Source organism: Electrophorus electricus, chromosome 10 (assembly GCF_013358815.1).
Source record: "Electrophorus electricus isolate fEleEle1 chromosome 10, fEleEle1.pri, whole genome shotgun sequence".
NCBI lineage: Eukaryota > Metazoa > Chordata > Actinopteri > Gymnotiformes > Gymnotidae > Electrophorus > Electrophorus electricus.
In genome coordinates, this window is record NC_049544.1 from 18,740,255 (window position 1) to 18,759,011 (window position 18,757).

General features: G+C 39.3%; 1 protein-coding gene across 4 annotated transcripts in view; it reads left to right on the top strand.

The window, feature by feature from the left end:
* The window catches only part of spidr (scaffold protein involved in DNA repair), a 37,152-nt gene that overhangs the window by 16,537 nt on the left and 1,858 nt on the right, over window positions 1-18,757 (top strand). For all 4 annotated transcript variants that reach the window (XM_027016944.2, XM_027016945.2, XM_027016946.2 and 1 more), the window contains exons 9-17: window positions 2,921-3,134; window positions 3,457-3,644; window positions 11,189-11,347; window positions 13,644-13,731; window positions 15,889-16,011; window positions 16,170-16,229; window positions 16,818-17,037; window positions 17,205-17,345; window positions 18,146-18,239. In XM_027016944.2, the coding sequence (XP_026872745.2) occupies window positions 2,921-3,134; window positions 3,457-3,644; window positions 11,189-11,347; window positions 13,644-13,731; window positions 15,889-16,011; window positions 16,170-16,229; window positions 16,818-17,037; window positions 17,205-17,345; window positions 18,146-18,239 (1,287 nt within the window). The remainder of the gene's footprint in view (window positions 1-2,920; window positions 3,135-3,456; window positions 3,645-11,188; window positions 11,348-13,643; window positions 13,732-15,888; window positions 16,012-16,169; window positions 16,230-16,817; window positions 17,038-17,204; window positions 17,346-18,145; window positions 18,240-18,757) is intronic.

Sequence of the window (18,757 nt, forward strand, 5' to 3'; positions counted from 1 at the left end):
ATAGAAAAGGTCTGCTAAGCTGTTTTTTGGGGGAGAGGGTAAAGTTTCATAGAAGAATGGCTTGATTCCAGCTGTGGGGGAGATGCTCAGCCCACACTATAGCTACGAAGACCAGCCAAAAGCCAGGGGTCCTCCTCTCCCTCTCCCTCCCTCCCTCTCCTTCTATTCTCTTGCTCTGTCTCCCTCTCTCTCATTCCCTCTATCCCTCTTGCTCACTCTATCTCTCCCCTCTGTCTCTCCCACGCTGCTCCCACGTCATTGCTCTGCTCCAGGGAATGGCCTGCATTCCTCTTCCTGGCAGCTCTGTGCTCATTTCCAGCAAGCCAGGGGAAAAACACAGCTGGATCCTTTTTCTCCTCTTTCTATTTCTCTCGCTTTTCCTTGTGTCTCCCTGACCCGTTAAGGAGCAGCAGATCACAATAGCGCTGACTGACGCCAGGGATAACGATTGAAAACACATGCAGCACATTGTGTTATTGGCATATGCTGTCTTTACTACTTTCTGTGTGTGTGTGTGGGGGGGGGCATGATTTTTGTTTTAGGGCGGTCATAGCTAACCCTGGAAAGCCCACATACTTGCTTGATCCTGGAAAGTCCATCAGTTTGACAACTGAAAATCTTGGCAAAAGTGTGGAATTATGTTTGAAGCCAAATGCAAAGATTGTCAAGGATTTTGTATTTACTTGAAGACTTTAGACTCATGTTACTGATTTCTGGTTCCTAGATGTATAAAGAGAGAAAAGGTTATGTTCCACTTTTACAGTTGTATTGGGACACAATTTATTATCGAGTCCTTTCTAGTGCCATATTTGTTTGATGATAAACTATAGAAGCTTGACAGATGAAAGTATTTTCATCATTTCAATATTTATAGTGATTCTGGTTCTCTTCACCCTGCACAGGTTAAAAAATAGGTCTTTTGCATGTGGGTGGGTAGGTGTTGGTGTCTGTGTGCCTTGTGCATGTGCGCATAAATCAGAAAAAAAGCTTAGTATTTCACTTTACTGCTGTCCTGATTCCAGTACATTTCCAGGGATGCATATGAAGCACCATACTCCTTAACGTGTACACACACACGCAGACATGTTCACACAGACACGTTCACACGCGCACACACCCCAGAGTTGGACTGCTAATCTTCAAGTGGGCGGAAATGACTTCCATCTCTGTGCTGGTGACAGCACCTACCCACACCCTCACCTGTGGAGAAGTTTGGCGTCATCTGCAACTCTTTATTTACTTTAGAACTTCCTGTTTCATTGCCCAAGCATAGAGGTACAAATAGAACAGAAGAGGTGCAGCATGGATAGAAACCACTTTCCTTGTAATCTTTGTAAAGATTTATTGATTTATTGATTTATTTATTTATTTGGGCCGGATGCTGAAATCAAAACATTCCAGAAAAAAATGATCTTTATTACAAATGATGTAAGATTCAGGAATGTTTTTAATATTGTATTATATTAGAATTTTATTATTGTTTTTTTTTTTATCATTTTTAAATTTATTGCAATTAAATTTTGAGAGAGAAGATGTATCATCTCTGTGTCAACTTTTGTTGTTATTCCAGTTGACAGTATGAATGAAAACAACTAAATATTTAAGTGGTGGGAGATATTATTTCCTATTAAATATTATCTACTTTATTACTACCTAAATAAAAAGTCAGATTTTTTTTAATACCATGATGTGTATAAGTTTGTTAATGTACATATACTGGTTCTCTGACAGTTATATTTCTAATCCACCTTTTTTGAGCAATGTTTAATAAACTCAGTTGATAAGAGGGGTTGCTTGAGACTGACCTTTGTTCAGTCTCCTGTGAGGTGACACTGTCCGTCTGTTTGCACTAAACAAGCGAGGGGCTCCACCTCTCCTGTGTAAACTTGCCTTGGCTGGCTGGCTTCCAGCTTTTTGCTTGGGCCTTGGTTCATCAAGTTCAGATAGAAGAGTTCTCCTTCTCTGGCCTCTGCTCAGCTCCGTCTTTGGACTGGTTGGAGTTGTGACGTATCCATATCATTATCTTTCTTAGTGCGTCATATGCGAAGGCCCGAGCAGGCCTGAGCTTGTTAATAGCCTGAACAGGAATAAAAGTTTTTTGTCTGGAGAAATACTAAGCAGAATTTAATCAGTGTATGATTTTCAAAACATTGTAGATTCCAACAATGACTACATGTGATCTATGAAAAATGTTTTGCTAAATTGCTGTGCTTGAGATTAGTTCAAGTTAAGGTAGGTAATTAAATGTAAATACTTTTGGAATCATATAAATGATCCCTGACAAAGTTTTAAATACCACCACTAGGGAAGAACTTGCCTTACCTATGTTTGTCAGTGATTGTGTATTTCCATTTATATGTCTATAAGCACATGAATGCTTGACCCCTGACTCTACATTCTTACATTGTTGCACTTTGTGTTTTTTTATGTACTGCACAACTCTGACAGTACTTGTCATTTCACTGGAACTGAAAAAGGCATCTTAATCGGTTTATCATCGTTATCAGTGTGATTTCTGCGGTTTTTCACAGAAAGCATAGGTGGATTTAGCTCTGCGGGTACTACCTGAAAAATATTTTAAGACTGTGTTTGGCTGCATAACATTCATTCTTTTGACAATAAGGAGTAAAATTGGCTAGAATTAGATTTCTTCATGAAAATTCAAAGAATTCACTAATATGATTGGTCTCTATAAAAATAAGGATATTGATTCTGTAACTTTTTATCAAGGAAGAAGTGCGCATTTATCAAACAAGAAGGAAATCAAGTGATCAGCTATTGGGCTATACCAATAAAATAAAGGTTTACTTGATTTGACCAAACCTTTCCTTTGGGTTTATCATTTGTTCCTTCAGTGTAACTCTGTGTAATTATTGGTTTCACCTCAAGTAAAAATTCTCTTAATTTTCTCCTGCTGTAGGCAGAGTCTTATTGTTGAAGGGGAACAACATCCGATAATCCTCAACACTCATTTCAGCCAGAAGGTTTTAGCAGAGGTGAAGCGAGAAAACAGCACAATGTTGCCAAGGATTATGTCACCTGAGGAGAAGACCAAACCATATCCTTTAACCAGATGCCTATGGCAGAGAGACAAAGTCTTCCTGTCTACTCTGCAATCCATCCCTCATGAGCAGGTGTGTGGCTTATGACTATGATCAACTTTGACCAAAATATACAACAGATTGCTGCGTCAGTTTTCAGATGAATTACATTTTTAATTTGGAAGGTTTTCAATGTCATCCTCATAATGCAAATGTTGAGCTAAAAGATGCCTAAATGCACATGCAAAAATTGTTGAAAATAAATTGGTTTTAGAAGAAAATCTTTCTTTTAAGATGCATCACCTCAATTTTCTTGAGACAAATTGTAATTGATTTTCAGTGAAGAGACTCCAAACCTAGAGCAGGTCTAACCTGAGTATGAAAAAAAATAACAGTTATGGTTTTCTGACCACAGGTCTGCAGGGATGTGAGTGGTACATCTGAGTCTCTTCTAGAGGCAGTGGAGGCTTGTGGCCCATCAGGCTTATTGTGTGACCCTGTGGAGGTGGTGGTTCAGAGAGTCTATTTCAGCACCATCTCACAGCCATTAAGACATACAGCTCTCAGACAGTCTGGACCAGCAGAACCATGGCACACTGGCAGGTACTGTACTCCACCTTTACTGGAGGGTGTTTTTCACACAGCTGATATAGCAAAGAGAAATAAGTGAGGTGCTGGAAGCTGGGTCTCTACCTTTTTGCATTTGCAGCCAAGATTATTTAAGGTCTATCGATTTGTGTCCATCAGCACTGCCCACACCTCCTACCATCCTTTGTGTAATGATGTGTATGGACGTGTAATTTTGTACACTGAGAGCTGGTTAATTTGGTCCCTTAGTTAAACTACAGAACAAAAAGTACAGAATATTTAAAAATAATATTCTATGCACTCAGAACCATGAGAAAGTGATGTACTCTTGTTCTGATTTCACATAGAAAATAACAGGTAACCTTAAATATTTTAGCACCCCTGAATTTAGTACTTTGTGAACCCTCCCTTTGCAAGAATAACAGCTCTGAATATATGAGCTTGTCTAGAACATAGAGGAAGGAATCTAAGACAATTATTCAATGTAGATAAATTAGAATACCTCTAGAATATCCCTTTTTGGACTCTTGTGGACTGCTCTTTTCGGCTGACCTCACTGTGGATAATACCATTATCTGAATAGGTATGCGTTGGGTCATTGTGCTTAAAGGTGACTGTTCCATTTTTTGTTTCCAGACAGATTTTTTTTGTCTAAAGTTCTCAGATTTAGTCCAAAATGTATTGTTTATATTTATATGATATAAAGGCAAAACACACTTGCATGTTCTTTCAGGCAATGCCCTTTTTCAAGCTTCATAATTCTTGCCCTTACATGGGCAATGATGGACATGCATAATGGACATGCATAATGAAAGTCAAAAAAACTTGTGTGTGTTATTTGTGTATTATCTAGGCTTCCTGACATAGATTACACTTTTTAGAATATTTCTTATTGATCACAAAACAAGACTGTTTATCTTTCTGTTGAGTGAAAGCTGTAGTTGTTGATTTGAGTATTCAAATCTTGTGTCCATTCTAGTCTCTGTTGGTGTTGCTCATAATGTCTTAGGGCACACTCAAAAGTTTACTGCCCTAGATCTAATTCTGAGATTTGGCACTGGTATTAAAAAGCCATTAGTCTCCCTATATCTGATCAGTGTTTTACCATTGCATTAAAATTCTGTATTCTATACCAGTACAGATCTTCCAAATAGCTTGCATAAAATGTCCCTACACATTCACATTTGAATGTCCATTTAAGTGGGTAACAAGTATGTAACCAATAATGAGTATTACACTTGTCTTACTAAGATGTTCATATGGAAAGAAGCACTGAGGGGTAAAGCAAGTCTAATTATCATTCAGGTGCTCATGAAAGATGTTTTCTTGTGATGGACTCTGCAGATTTTACAGAACAGCCTTTTCCATCAGTGGAGAACCATGTGAGAGGAAAGTCTGAACTTGGCCCTTGCAGTGTGTGTATATCCTGATATCTGTTCACTCACAGATTGCAGTTGTTGTGATGGAACACAGGACCAGATTAGTGATTTATGTTTACAGAATCTGCACCCTTTGCTACTCTGAAATAAACCATCAAGGACTTTGTGAGTATCTACAGGATGCCAGTGGTGCACATTTAGATTAGTGGAGACCAGACAGGCTGCTGCATTATGGACCATCTGTAGTGGTTTAGTGGTGCATGAACATGGGCTGTTAATATGTCACTAACCCTGGGTTCTAGGCAGTCTTCGAAGGAGATGGTGAAAAAATTCCAAGATAGACTGTGTAGCTATGTCGGACTGTGCTACTGGCTGGGGATAACAAGAAGTTCTGTCTTTGATACCTTGTACTAGAATTGGTATTACGGCTGTATTCACACAGCAGGTAAATATGGCACAAATCTGATCTTTTCCTCCATATGTGTGACAGATTCGTCATTTGCATTGCAGTGTGAACAGCAAAAACCACACTGAATCTGTCATTTTCAATTCTGATTCGGGCCACTTTCATATGGTACATATCTGATATGTGTCAATACCGATATGTCAGTACTGAGATGCACACCTCAGTCTGAATATCCAGATCGGAATTCATATGACTCTTTCAGTCCAACTCGGCATTCATTATACTTTTATGCCGCCGGAAAGGTTAGATGCATGAAAACAGGGAGGATTTCAGTGGTGGGATAGCCAGGCAACATTTGAATGCATGGAGCTTTTTTATTACTGTTGTATATAGCAAAAAGCAGCTAATCATAACTATAGGAATGGGAATGCATGTTTCTAGCTGTGTAATTAGTGGGTGAGAAGAGATCAGCAAATAAGATAATCTGTTTTCTGTTCCTTTCTTGGTGTTCTTTGTTTGTGGGATATTTAATTTGTTTGCAAATTTTCAGCCAGCCACCAATGCAGATTAAATGAACATTGTTAGTGGCTGTTACTCTTGACTTCATTTTGATTGTTTATCTCTGGATGAGCATGCCATGTGAAGCATTGTTCTTTTGCGCATGTGATTTAGTTTAGGAGTGGGATCTGTTCTTATGCAGATATGTCACATTAAATAGATATTGTGAACAGCCTAACAAAAAAAAATCTGATTTGATCAGAAAATCTAAATTGGGCTACAATTACCTGCTGTGTGAACGTAGTCTCTGTCATGCCGACTGCAGTATCTATGAGAGAGGATGAAATTGTTGCTGAAACTGTAGTGTCTGCTGGGAAAAAGGACAGTTAGAGCTGGATCTCATCTGCATAATAGTGGTAAAAGAATCCATGTGTCAGGATGATAATGTGTTGAACAGAGAAAAGAGGAGAGGGCTAAGCACTGAATATTGAAGAATACCTTCCTGTTTTTATGTTGAGTCACTTGGACACCTCACCCCTCTGCGACACGCTGTAGGACCTGCCTGAGACGTATGGCTCAAATCTAAGTGCTGTTGCCATTATCATGAAGTTTCTGCTCTTCTCTTGAAGCCAGACAGGCTTATAATGATTAAAGTAGATGATTATGCTGATCAACAACTGAGCAGCCTGTATTTCATATTTATACCTTACTGTGATAGAGAGTAATGGGTGACTTCTTAAGAATTTCTGTATATTGATATTTCTCTTGGTAAAAATAATAGACTTGTTGAGAAAGTGCTCTTAAGTATCTCCATGTTTATGTTCCCTTTTGATGATGATGATGCATTGAAGGCCTTCTTTTAACCGGACCATCTGGGATGCTTAGTTCTATGATGCACTATAGGGAACTGACGGCTTGGAAGTATCTTTTTAGCGATCACTGGTAGCTGTTGTACCTTCTGAGAAAACTGGCATGGTTCTTGGGTATCAGTAGTATCTGTAGTGGTGTCATGCTGTGTCATCTCTCAGGGATTGGAACAGTATGTCTGATGTGGTTGTTGTGGGCATTAGTGCTGGGTTCAGACTTGCCGTGCGACAAAGACAGTGGCTGAAGTCCAGTAAAGCTTTTTCCCAGCTGGAGTGCAGGAGGCTGGCAAGGAAGACAGAGGTTGTAGTATCATCAAACAGTTAACTGTGCAAATGTTTAGTGAACTAGAACATTCTGTGAAAATAGTGAGGTCTGCTATGACCTCTGGATTGAGTACAATATCAGTGTGCAGTTGAATAACAATGAGTAACCTGTCAGAACAGGTTTAATCAAAACAGGAGGCAGTAAATATATGTTTGTCACTTGTTGTTGGATATTTAAATTACTAGTTAAAAACATCTGTGAAATTGGAACTCTTTTCTCTAAAGGAGGTGCTGATTCCAGTGCTCCGACACTGCATGGTCACACGATATTGCTGCCTGGAAAGCAAAACCATGCCATACTTATAGGGCAGTGGGGCTACGTTTAACTTTCTTTCAGAGCTCACATTTTACTGTCATCTTTCTGTTTTTGTTTTTTTTTTTCTTTCAGAAAGTCACCTAGTGGACTGTTATTGTATATGAATGTTTGTGAGTCTGTGTGTTCAAGAGATGGTGTATTCGGATCTTTTATAAACCACACTGCAGGAGTTCCAAGTCTTTTTTGAGGACATTCACCTCTCCAAAAAAAGAGAAAGTGTGTGCTCTAGATTCTATCAATGACTAACCAGCAAGCTCCTCCCAGTACAAGCAGTTCACACTCATTCTACCCCCCCACAGGCCACGTGGCATGATTTGACAGACAGCCCGGCCCTGCCAGTGAACCACAGACACACATTGATTATGCATATAAGACATAAACTTAGGCTTATGCTCACACACACAAAAACACACACATGCACACCCTTGTCCTTTTGCACATGTTGTTTTCTTGCTGTGCTCAGTAACAGCAGAGGGTCGAACTTGTTGACGGAACAAGATGACATGCACATGCTACTCAGATGGAAAAAAAGAGATTGTTAGAAAGATGGAAATGGACCGAGAGTTAGAAAGAGAAATGGATGGAAAGAGACTGTGAAAGTCATTTGACTACTACTAGTAAGGCAATCCCTGCCAGACACACTAGTCTCTTGTAAACATAGGCCACCTTCATCTGTCTCTATCACTGAATGGTGTCTGCACGTGTGTGTGTGTGTGTGTGTGTGTGTGTGTGTGTGTGTGTGTGTATCAGTGGGTAGAATTTCACGCAAAGCGACAAGTCTGGACATGACCTCCTGACCTGTGGTCAGGGTGATGTCTATGTTCAAGCAAGAACTGGCCCACAGACGCATAACAGACTCTCTCTCAGTTGACTCCAGACCAGCAGTCTGACACACATGTGGACACTGACATGTCAGAAATAGTCAACTTCTCTGTTGTCACTTCCTCACTCTCGCTGTTTTTTTTCTCTTGTTTTTTTTTCTTTTTTTTCCATCTCTTTTTCTGTCTCTGCCTTTTACATACTTTACATTGCTAGTTAAATACAGAGCACTGTAAAGGCCTCGTGGACTTTGCCTGCATGCCAGAGTTTCTGGGAAAAGTAGGGGAAAAAACCTTTTTACAACCTCTGGAGGGATAGAGTTGTTGAACTGTTGAAAAGACATGCACTTGTGTCGAGTGATTTGTGTGTGTGACAACATCAGAATCTTGGTGCTTATCGGTGGGATATTGGCAGGGTGGATTGATGTGTGTGAGTGTATGTATATGTACGTTTATGGATTGGTGTCAGTCAGTTTACCTCAACTAGAATGTATAAATATTATTAATTTAAACAAATTTTGCTACTTTAAAGCATTATATTAGATTTCCAATAGGTATGCAGCCAAATTAAAAGATATTGTTATGAATTGAAGTACTTTAACTATGCCCATTCCTAATGAGTCCATAAGAAAAATAGTAAGGGAGTGTGAACAAGTGACATGGATGGAGCTGAAGTGCACGAGTGTCTGTATAGTTTTTGAGTCTTTCAAATGTCATAAAGCAGATGCTGATCACGTTTTTCACTCGTCATCTCTTCTGTTACATACTGTCTGAATAGCATATCTCGCTACCAAGCAGTGAACATAGTTTTATCTGTCTTCACCTGGTTCCTATGCTGTAAGAGGCAGAATCTTTAACAACACGCTGTAGCTTGCTCTGAATAACTGAATACACTTTTGACATTTCTGGTTGTATGATTGTTGGCCATAGATTATAACATGAAAATATTTGTCTGTGTGCGCGTGCTCTCTTTGTGTGAGAAAGAGATTAATTTATTTGAGAGTTCTGTATACTTTTTGTCAGGGCTAAAGGATTAACAAGTTTAACAACTTAAAAAAAAAAAAAAAAAAAAAAAATATATATATATATATATATATATATATATATATATATATATATATATGACATGTGCATGTGTGTGAGTGCACAGGCTTAAACAAGTTCTCCTTGTAGATCATACTGAAAGATAGAGGAGCTTTAGCATTCAATCAGTAACTTGCTTTTTTCAGCTTCACTGACCTGTTTTAAGGTTCTATTCTGGATCATTCTAGCTTTCAGAAAGTGATCAGAATTTTTTTTTTTTTTTTTGCTGCAAGACAATATTTAGTTCCCGTAACAGGGAGTATAAACAAGCTAAAGAAGTGCTTAGTTTGAAGAGAGATGAGGAGAGGGGGATGTTTTCAGGAAAAGGTTAGAACAAAATGTGCTTGAGGTGTCTGATTACAGGCCTGTTTATCACAAACTGCATCCTTATTGGTGAAGTCAGTGGTGGAAGGAAGCCCGCCTACTTTGTTCCTACCAATCGTGTTTCATGGTAGCACTGAGCTAGGGAGGGCTATTTCTCAGTGGGGGTGTGGGGTGGGGGGTGGGGGTGTGGGTGGGTGTGCGCGTGTGCATGCGCGTGGGTTCGTGTGTGCGCGCGCGCGCGCGAGGGTTTGTTTGTGTGCGTGTGTGTGTTCGTTCATTCCAGGAAGCGCCCCCAAGTTGCTGTGAATTCATGTGATTACTCACAATAACAAATTCCTGAAGGTGGCCAGCCACTGCTGCTGGCCAATAATATTGGGCCAGTGGAGGCGCTGACAGCTCCTTCCAACTGGGCGGGGATGGGAGGGCTGGGGGTGGGGGTTGAGCATGGAGAGAGTGGAGGTAGTTGTTTATGTCGACCTGTTCTAAGCACGCGGTGCCTCAGTTTCATTCCTGCTCTGTCACCCCCTGACTTCTACAGTTTCATTTAGACGCACACAGGCCTAAACAAGCCTCACTGTTCGTGACTCTGAAGCCATTTAACATCTGTCTCTCAGACCTGGACCCATCATCTCATATATTCTGCGTCCAGTGATCTCTTCATTGCAGAAACAATTGCTTGACTTTGTTTCATTTATTTTTGACTTTCCAGTGACCTGTAATCAAACATCACAGCCAACGTTCACAGATGATCTGTTATGATACCACATAGAGAAAGTTTGGATGAAAGTGTCATTTGATTTCACATTACTTCATTCTTTTTTTGCATTCTACTAGATGGCTTGTAATAAAATAATGTTGATGCGTTTTAATTTTATTTAAATATCTCAGATGATTAAATGACAGAATCCGATATATGTAATACATATGTATATAATGTAGTATAATGGCATTTTTAAAAATTGTAGCCATCATTGTTTAGAAATCAAATCCTATTTCACTTTCTTTTTCTCAGGTTTTTGTTGGCCACATAGGAAGTATTAATCTTTGAATCAGGAAGGTGATACTGGTTAATCTACATATGGACATACACTGTAGACCCTCATTTGAAACCATTCACCTCTTTACAAAAATCTTGAATCTTTGCTGGCTGTATTGTATTGAAATGTATACATACTCTAATAAAATTAATGTTCTCCTTGTTTTCTCCTTTTTGAACTCCAGTCTATTAGCTGATGAACACTAGCAGTCAGTAGATCAGGCCATGGCTGTGTGTTCAGTAATATAAGAGCAGGAACATACTCCATGCATATGTTATGGCTTCCATTGATGGGGGAAATAAAATTGGTTGATTAGCTGAACAGCTCTTTAGTATCTTTATACACCTGCATTTCCCATCTATTCCTCTGCCAAATATACTTGGCTTCCATGTTCTTCACTTTCCTGAATGAATGCCAGCTCCAGAACAGTACTAGAGTTCTCATTGTTACAGTCACAGTTTTGTAGGTTTACTGTGAACCCTTGCTCTTGCCTTCTCTTTCTTTGCAGGTTGTGTATGCTGGTGCAAGATGCCTATGGTATGTTCAGTGAGGTGGAGTTGCAGTGTGTGTCTTCAGAAGAGGAGCTGAAACACTACACAAAGCTGCTAGAGGGAAGAATGTGTGTGCTGCAGACACTGAAAGTGATCAAGCGTCTCACTCGCGAAAGGTGACCACCATTCAGCCTTATGTTATCAATTATTACCAATATATTTCATTTTTAAGTTATTTCCTTAACATAAATTTAAAAGAATCTAAAATTAAAGTGTATAACAGAGCAGTAGTAAATAATCACATTTACAGTAGTATTGAAGGAAACGTAGGAAATAGCCCTTTTTAATATGCCCACCTCCTCCCACCAAATTAACAAGAACTGTAACTAGTTAGACAACTGGCTGCTTGGTTTTGTCATGGCTGGCTGACAGCCATTGCATGGTTAGTTCACATATGAGAGCTAACAAAGGGCTTAGATGTAGCTTTTGCAATTGTAGTCTGATTGTGCTGTCTCTCAACATGAGGACCACTAAATCAAGCCAATAATAATTAACCAGAGCCACAGGTGCTGAAATCACTTGGTTTGGTACATTGTTTACAAACAATTACTACACTATTAAAAAAAAGTCTGTATTGTTCTTGAGTAAAGTCTTGGCAACAGAAAAAAAAGATCAGTCTATTGGTTTGGCTGTAGGGACTGCCAGCAAAACTCACTAACTTTCATGATTCAATTCTGAAGTGTCTTAACTGGTCTTAACATTAGATCTATTAAATCACATTACAGCAAGACAATGAAACATAATATGGAATATTTCGGGGACATAAAAATGGAATGTTCTTGACTAACCAAGTCAGTTGCTGGCCTGAATCCCACTGAAAATGTCTTGCAATTACTGAAGACAAAACTGAATCAAATCCCTCAGAACAAACAAACTGAAAATGGCTTCATGACATGGTGTCACTAAGGAAGATACTCAGCATCAAGCGATGTCTGTGGGTCACAGATTTTAGGAATTCATCAGTTTTGAAGGATTTACATCCAAGTACTAAATACGACAATAATAACAACTGTGTATAAAAGAGCTTTGGAGGTCTAAGTACCTTGATATTCATCACTTTAACCTAATATTCATTAGGTTAAATGAATAATATTAGGTTAATATTAAAATAATCATTGTTTTATCTTAAAGTAAACTTTGCTGGAGTATAGACCCAAAACATAAAAACTGTTCATTGTTTATGAGCTGACGTTTCATCAATCTCTGAATTGAAATGAAAATAACCATAGCTTGGCATGTGTAACAGTCATCTGCCCTCAACTGGTGTTGACATGGAAACTGATCCCTAGTATATTTCCACTGTCTGCTTCCATCGTCTCCTGCTCAGATTAGCAGCACTTTTAATGGGCTGGCAGTGGGAGGTGAGAGCCTTCTGAAGTGTGAGATATACTACCATGTCTGATATTCCAGGTATCTATCTTAGGGTCTGCCCTCCTCTAAGGATGAGTAAAATCAGATATTATGACTAGATTGTTTATTGTCATACTAAGATCAAGTCTTGGTGTACTGGTGTACAATCAAATTTGCATGTACAATAAAACTACCATGTGTTTTAGATAGAAAATTCACTCAGCAGCTCTGAGCCTGACCCCTATATACTGAGAAAAGACAACATATTAAGACTAGCCAGAAAGGCTGCTCTCATATAGTAATATACAAACGAAATTCCTTACATATACCAAAAGGGTCCTTTTTGTCTGTGCGAGAATTAAGCTCAGCCGCTTAAAGGTGGCTCTGGCTAGACTGGAAGGAGCAGTTGAGCGGGTCGAGTATAAGCTGGCCTTCAGTTCACAGGCTGCAGAACTGGTTCTGAACAATGAGCATCTACTTTACTGGAACAGACACTGTGGCACTTCTTTTCCAGCTCAAAATGATCCCTACAGTTTCAGGGGCTCCCAGACCACCAGCTGTGGGAAGTAAACAGCCATGATCTATTAGGATAACTTTAACTTTCAGACCTCAGATTAATGGCCCCATAATCACTCTTTTATGAGATGTAGTCCTGTGAGATGTAATGCCCTATTTATCACCCTGAACCTTCTCTAAGATCCATGCCTGTATTCTGTAGCTGTATGTGTGTGACAGAATTTCCTGATACCATTTTAGCTCCTGTCAAGACAGGTGTCCACATGCCCGGTCTCCTTATGATTCTAGTTTTACTAAAACTAAAAAAAAAATTGTTTTAGTAAGTAAGAAAAGGTACAATGTTTGAGTAGTAACTTCATAGAAAGTGAAACATTATGATTAGGATTTCTATAAGTAAATATCTATAGTCTAGACGATGTACTATTTAGAGATCTAAATAAGATTATTCTATGAATGAAAAATAATTTCAAGAGGGGTGTGTGCAGGTGCTTGCGTGTGCATGTGTGACCAAAATGTGATCTCTACCATCTGTTTCTTTCTTCATAGATATAATCAACTCTTCAGTTTGATTGACAGTCTGTGGCCGCCTTCGGTTCCCATAAGGGTTCACAGGGACCTGGTGTGCAATCAGGCAGTAGGTATCCCTTTGACTCTCTTAGCCGATATGAGACTGCTGCCCAACATGCTGCTGACACCCTTATGAATTTAATCCGGTGTATAAAGCACAAAGAATTCTAAAATGTACAAGGTACACATACTCTAAGACCAGCACTGAGAAACACTGTTACTGAATAGGACTACATGGTATTATTCTTTACCAATCAGTATTCCTACCCAAAACTCTATACCACTGTACTAATTACCAGTACCGTGGTATGCCACTCTACTTCTTAGTACATTAACCACTACTTACACAAAACCACCTTTCCTTTACCTTGAAACAAATATAATCTAAGTAATTAGGTAGTTTCTACCAAAATTATCCTACCTAATTATAACTGTTAATAGTTTTTGTCAAAATGCACTAACGCAGTGAACTGCATCTAGGTGTCCAAGTACACAGTACATATAAACAGGCTTTGTCATTTTCAGTTCAGCACTTAGTCAGCAAAAAATGGATTGTAGTTATACACAGGAAGTAAATATCCTGTGCCAAACCAGTAGTGTTTCACATAGGGCCCAGCCCACTTGTCACAGTAGACACAACCTTGCAACCTCCCTTCATCTGTGTTTCGCTGAATTAAGTCCACAACATCTTCAGAAACCTCAGCAATAAGGTTTGGCATCCTGTATCCAACCCATTCAAGTTCACTTCTAAACCAACCATATAGAAAACCACCTTAGACATAAACCCACATTGGCCTCCCCAGTAACTAAGGCCTTACACAGCCCCACCGGCAAGGTTACAAATTTCATACGCAAGTTTTCTTTTCACAGTTGACAAATTTCTAGACATACTAGATTTAACCTCCATCCTTGCCTATCCTTGTCAACCATCCTTGTCCAAAGATTATCATTTATCTTCTGGAGAAGCCATCGGTTACATGGTACAGCAGTTGTCAGTGTTGTCATGTCAGCTATGTATGTCCTAATTGGAGGGAGCTGTGTTTTGTCCTGCAGCGTCTCCCCACATACAACCCACTTAGAAGCCCTAATCATCCCCTCCATCACCATCGTAAATGCTTACATTGAAATAGTAACGTTTTGCTGCCAATATATACCATACTCCCCTTTATTAAAACAGAACTGAATATCTTCAAAATAATATCTTCAAGTAATCCTGTATGGTACCTGGAAGAACCCAAATGCCTTCCATAAGAGATAATGCAGTACTGAGCCAAATTTATTTAATTTAATTTAGGAAAACCACATGCAGGTCCCTACCCTCTTTCTTGGCTATCTGAATCTGCTGCCAAATCAGCTACGCTCCATCAGCTATGCTCCAAACAACCTGCAAAGTCTAACATCCTTGTAATACGTTCATTGATATATCAATCACTTTGTAGTATGCAGCCAGTTTCCAGGTGATGATACTAAAGAAAATCTTACACTCCAAGAAGGCTTATAGGCCAGAACTTCTCAATGGCTACAGCATGCTTCTCATTTGGAATAAGAATATTCCCTGCTCATTTTCCATCATCTTCCATAAAAACTTCAGATGCACTTTTAAACACCTGATAACAGGACTCCTTTATGTCCTGGTGCAGAGCCTGCCTTTGCATGATGCACCAAGTCTTGCACTACACTTTGGTGGGCTGACATCCATTTGCCACTCTGATACCCACTGATTGAATGTCTGCTGGCAGCTCCAGCTCTTTTGCCTTATCCTTATAGGAATACACAATATTGAAATCCTCATCGTCATTCTTTCCAACTTTCAGCCTCCCAGATTTCTCCTTACTAAATAAGGTCTTAACTTTTAAATGGATCCTTACAGAAAGCTACCCTAGCATTCTCATTCTTTTTTCTACTTTTTCTTCAGACCTCTGCTCTCCTCAATACCGCCATACTAGATACAGCACAAAAATATTGTGACTTCTTACAAAGACATTTGACTTCACTTGGGGAGGCTTGTGTGAGTGCTTTGTTGCTGTGTTACTGTTGCTCTGTTTTCCTGCGGCTGATACCGGCATTCAGCTGGCAGCAGCTGTTCTCCTATGAATTATTCTACACTACATTTTTTTGCTGGTTCCTAAATGAAGTAAATGAAGAGGGACTACCCTGCATGCACTCTGCTGAGAGTCAAGGTGTGATCAGTTGAGGATCCATATTATGCTGCTGTTTCTTGTAGGTTAGAGTTCCAGCACCCAGCTTCTGCTACAGGCTGGCTGGGCAGCAGAACGGTGTGGTCGTTCGACTTATGTCCCCATTATACCGTCCACCTGTGGTTCAGACCCTCCGAGAGATTTTACAGGTCACACACGTGCACTTGTATTGATTCATTAATATATTTATTTACTTTAAAATGTATTAAAATTAGTTAGCATCCAGTACTAATACTGTTTGTTTTATTTGCATTGTTTTCTTTAGTCTTTTTTTTTTTTTCCTCTTTTTATTTTTTTTTTTCTATAGGATCATTGCACTAGTTTTCGGTGCAGTTTCACAGCGACTGTTGTTTATAAGCGAGAACAGGTAAATGCATGCAGAATCTTATTGATTCATCATTCTTCTTGAGTTTTGTTTTGACTACCAAGGCAGAAACACTACTGCAGTTCAATTAATTTGTTTGTTTAACAACAGTATTGATTCAGGCATAACTTTACTATGAATACTGCTGTGGGCAAGAATGCAGACCATTCTTTTCAGCTGCCCCTCAAATTCGTGTTCCCTCTAAGATAGTAAGTCCTTGGGCATGCATGTTTTAAACTATGGTTTAAAATGTATTTATGGTACAATTGTTTTCTATTTATTTTGATAAAAATAAGTAGAAAAATCAGTTGTGCTGTGTTTGTCGACATCATATGGCACAAAATATAAGCACAGATGTTTCCTGATTCTGATATTAGCTTCTAGAGAAAACACTTTACACAGATGAAATAGAAATGCAAATCTATTGCTCTATTGCTCCTATGACACTTTCAAAAAGTGGTCTTAACATGTCTCCAATGTCCCTAGTGTAAGCGTATGTTCCCTGACTGCCCAAAACAAATAATTGATATTCTAGTGTCTAATAAGTAATGCATGTTTTTCCCTGGCATGCTTGTACCAATGACACAATAGACATTCCAGAGTGTAGGAGAGAAAGATTTCTTGCTGTTTGTGACGGACCACAGCCTGCAGGATGAGCAGAGTTGTGGGATCAGGAACAGGACACTGCCTGTGCATGTGAGCTCCTCCTGCCTGCTCCACAGCTCCATCAGAGAGGCCATCACCTCCTCCCAGACTAGGCCCACGCTGCACTTCAGAGACGCTATGATGGAGCACGGGAAGCTGCTGGATAGTACTGTAACCTCCAATTTCCAGTGATTTGAAGGCTATAATAAGGGAACTGAGAGAAGCTTGTTAATAAGGCCTGATTTATCTGATGTACACATCAAAGCCAGTAGTAAAACATTTTGCCATTCCTAGCCATAGAACAAAACTCATTTTCTCAATCATCTGCTGTAGGTCATATATTCTGCTGGGGGCAGTCTGTGCTGCATTTTGACTCTGAGCAGGCCCTAACTTGGAGCCCATCACCGCCCAAACCCTTTCTGTTGGATCAGCTCAGCCTGGAGAGCCCATCTTGTTCACTCTGCACTCTCACAGGTCAGTACATTCCAACCCCCTCTATGCTGTAATGGATTGGTGCATTCCAGAAATCCAAAGATTTCTGAGAGCAGCATGCTAGTTTCCTTAAAACAAACCAGTTGTTTGTTGGGTCTCTCTTTGTTCTTTTTCACTTTTTTGGGGGCCTTCTTGTGGTTAGTCATTTGCTGCCCTCAGTTTCTCCTGTAATAGGCTTTTTCATAGTTGATCTGGATCTCATGTTTGGTTTGGTTCTCAGGACCAGTGGCTGTAACGAATTGTTCTTTTGATCAGTGGAGGGTATTATTCTCCTTATCTGATTTTACCGTTACTTCTAGTCCTTATTTTACTTCTGTTCTCTCATTTTAGCTTTTGGTACATATTTGCAGACTAGTCTCTGTGAAGTAAATACATATAGCTGACATAAACTGCATCAGAGTCGTCCAAATATCTTAGTGGTGAAGTCTGCAAAATGTGTAAAGGATGTCACATGTGAATATGATCACGTTATAGTATTTTTGTTAGGCTGTACAAATTTGTTTTACAGTTGATGGGTTCCAGATTTCTGCATTGTTGATATTCTGTCTATTGAAGTTACTGTGGTTAACAAGTAAGTTTCAAGAACTTTTAAGTAAGCCTCAGAATTGGACATTCGAGGCATCTGCCGTGTTGTTTGGCAGGTTGTCATTCGGCAGTCTTTCTTCCTACTATATATTCATTTAGGAGTTTTGTTACATTCTTACTAGCCATAATGTGTAGTGTCTGGTTGAGACCCATTGCCTTTTAATACTTCTTCTTGGTATGTATTGCCTGTTGTGCAGGAGAGGTGGTGGGAGTGGATGAGGACTCTGCTTACTCCTGGCTCTCCTGCAGACAGTGTGGCAGTGACCGCTTAGAGGCACAGCAAAAGCAACAGTAAGGCAGAAGTCCATTTGAAGTTCCCTATCCTAAGCCTTGACGCTGCAGTGTGAATATTTTTACACCTATATTACCTGCATTGCCTGCTAAAGTAAGGAGTTTGCATAATACCTATTGCCTGAAACTCAACTGCTCATGTCCCGTAATATTAATTGTGACATCTAAAAGTAACATTTTTGACTAACTGTAATTAGTACAAAAAAATGTTAAGTCATTATTACATGGTTTAAACACATTAAGAGGCATTTAATCCCCTAATTAGGTTTCCATTAGTTTTGCCACATTAGCCTGTTAGCTCTAGTGCAAAACTGACTGACTTTTTGCTAAACCATTCCTTTAATTGAAGTCAGTGGGGATGACTACTTATGTTTACAGCAATGCAGTAAACTGTAAACAAAGCCAAAAGGTTCAAAGCTGGAAAGCCTCAAAACTTCATCTTAAACAAGGACAAATCATGACTAGATTTTTTTTTCTTTCAAAAGCATGAGATGAAAATCATATGCAACTTTTTTTTC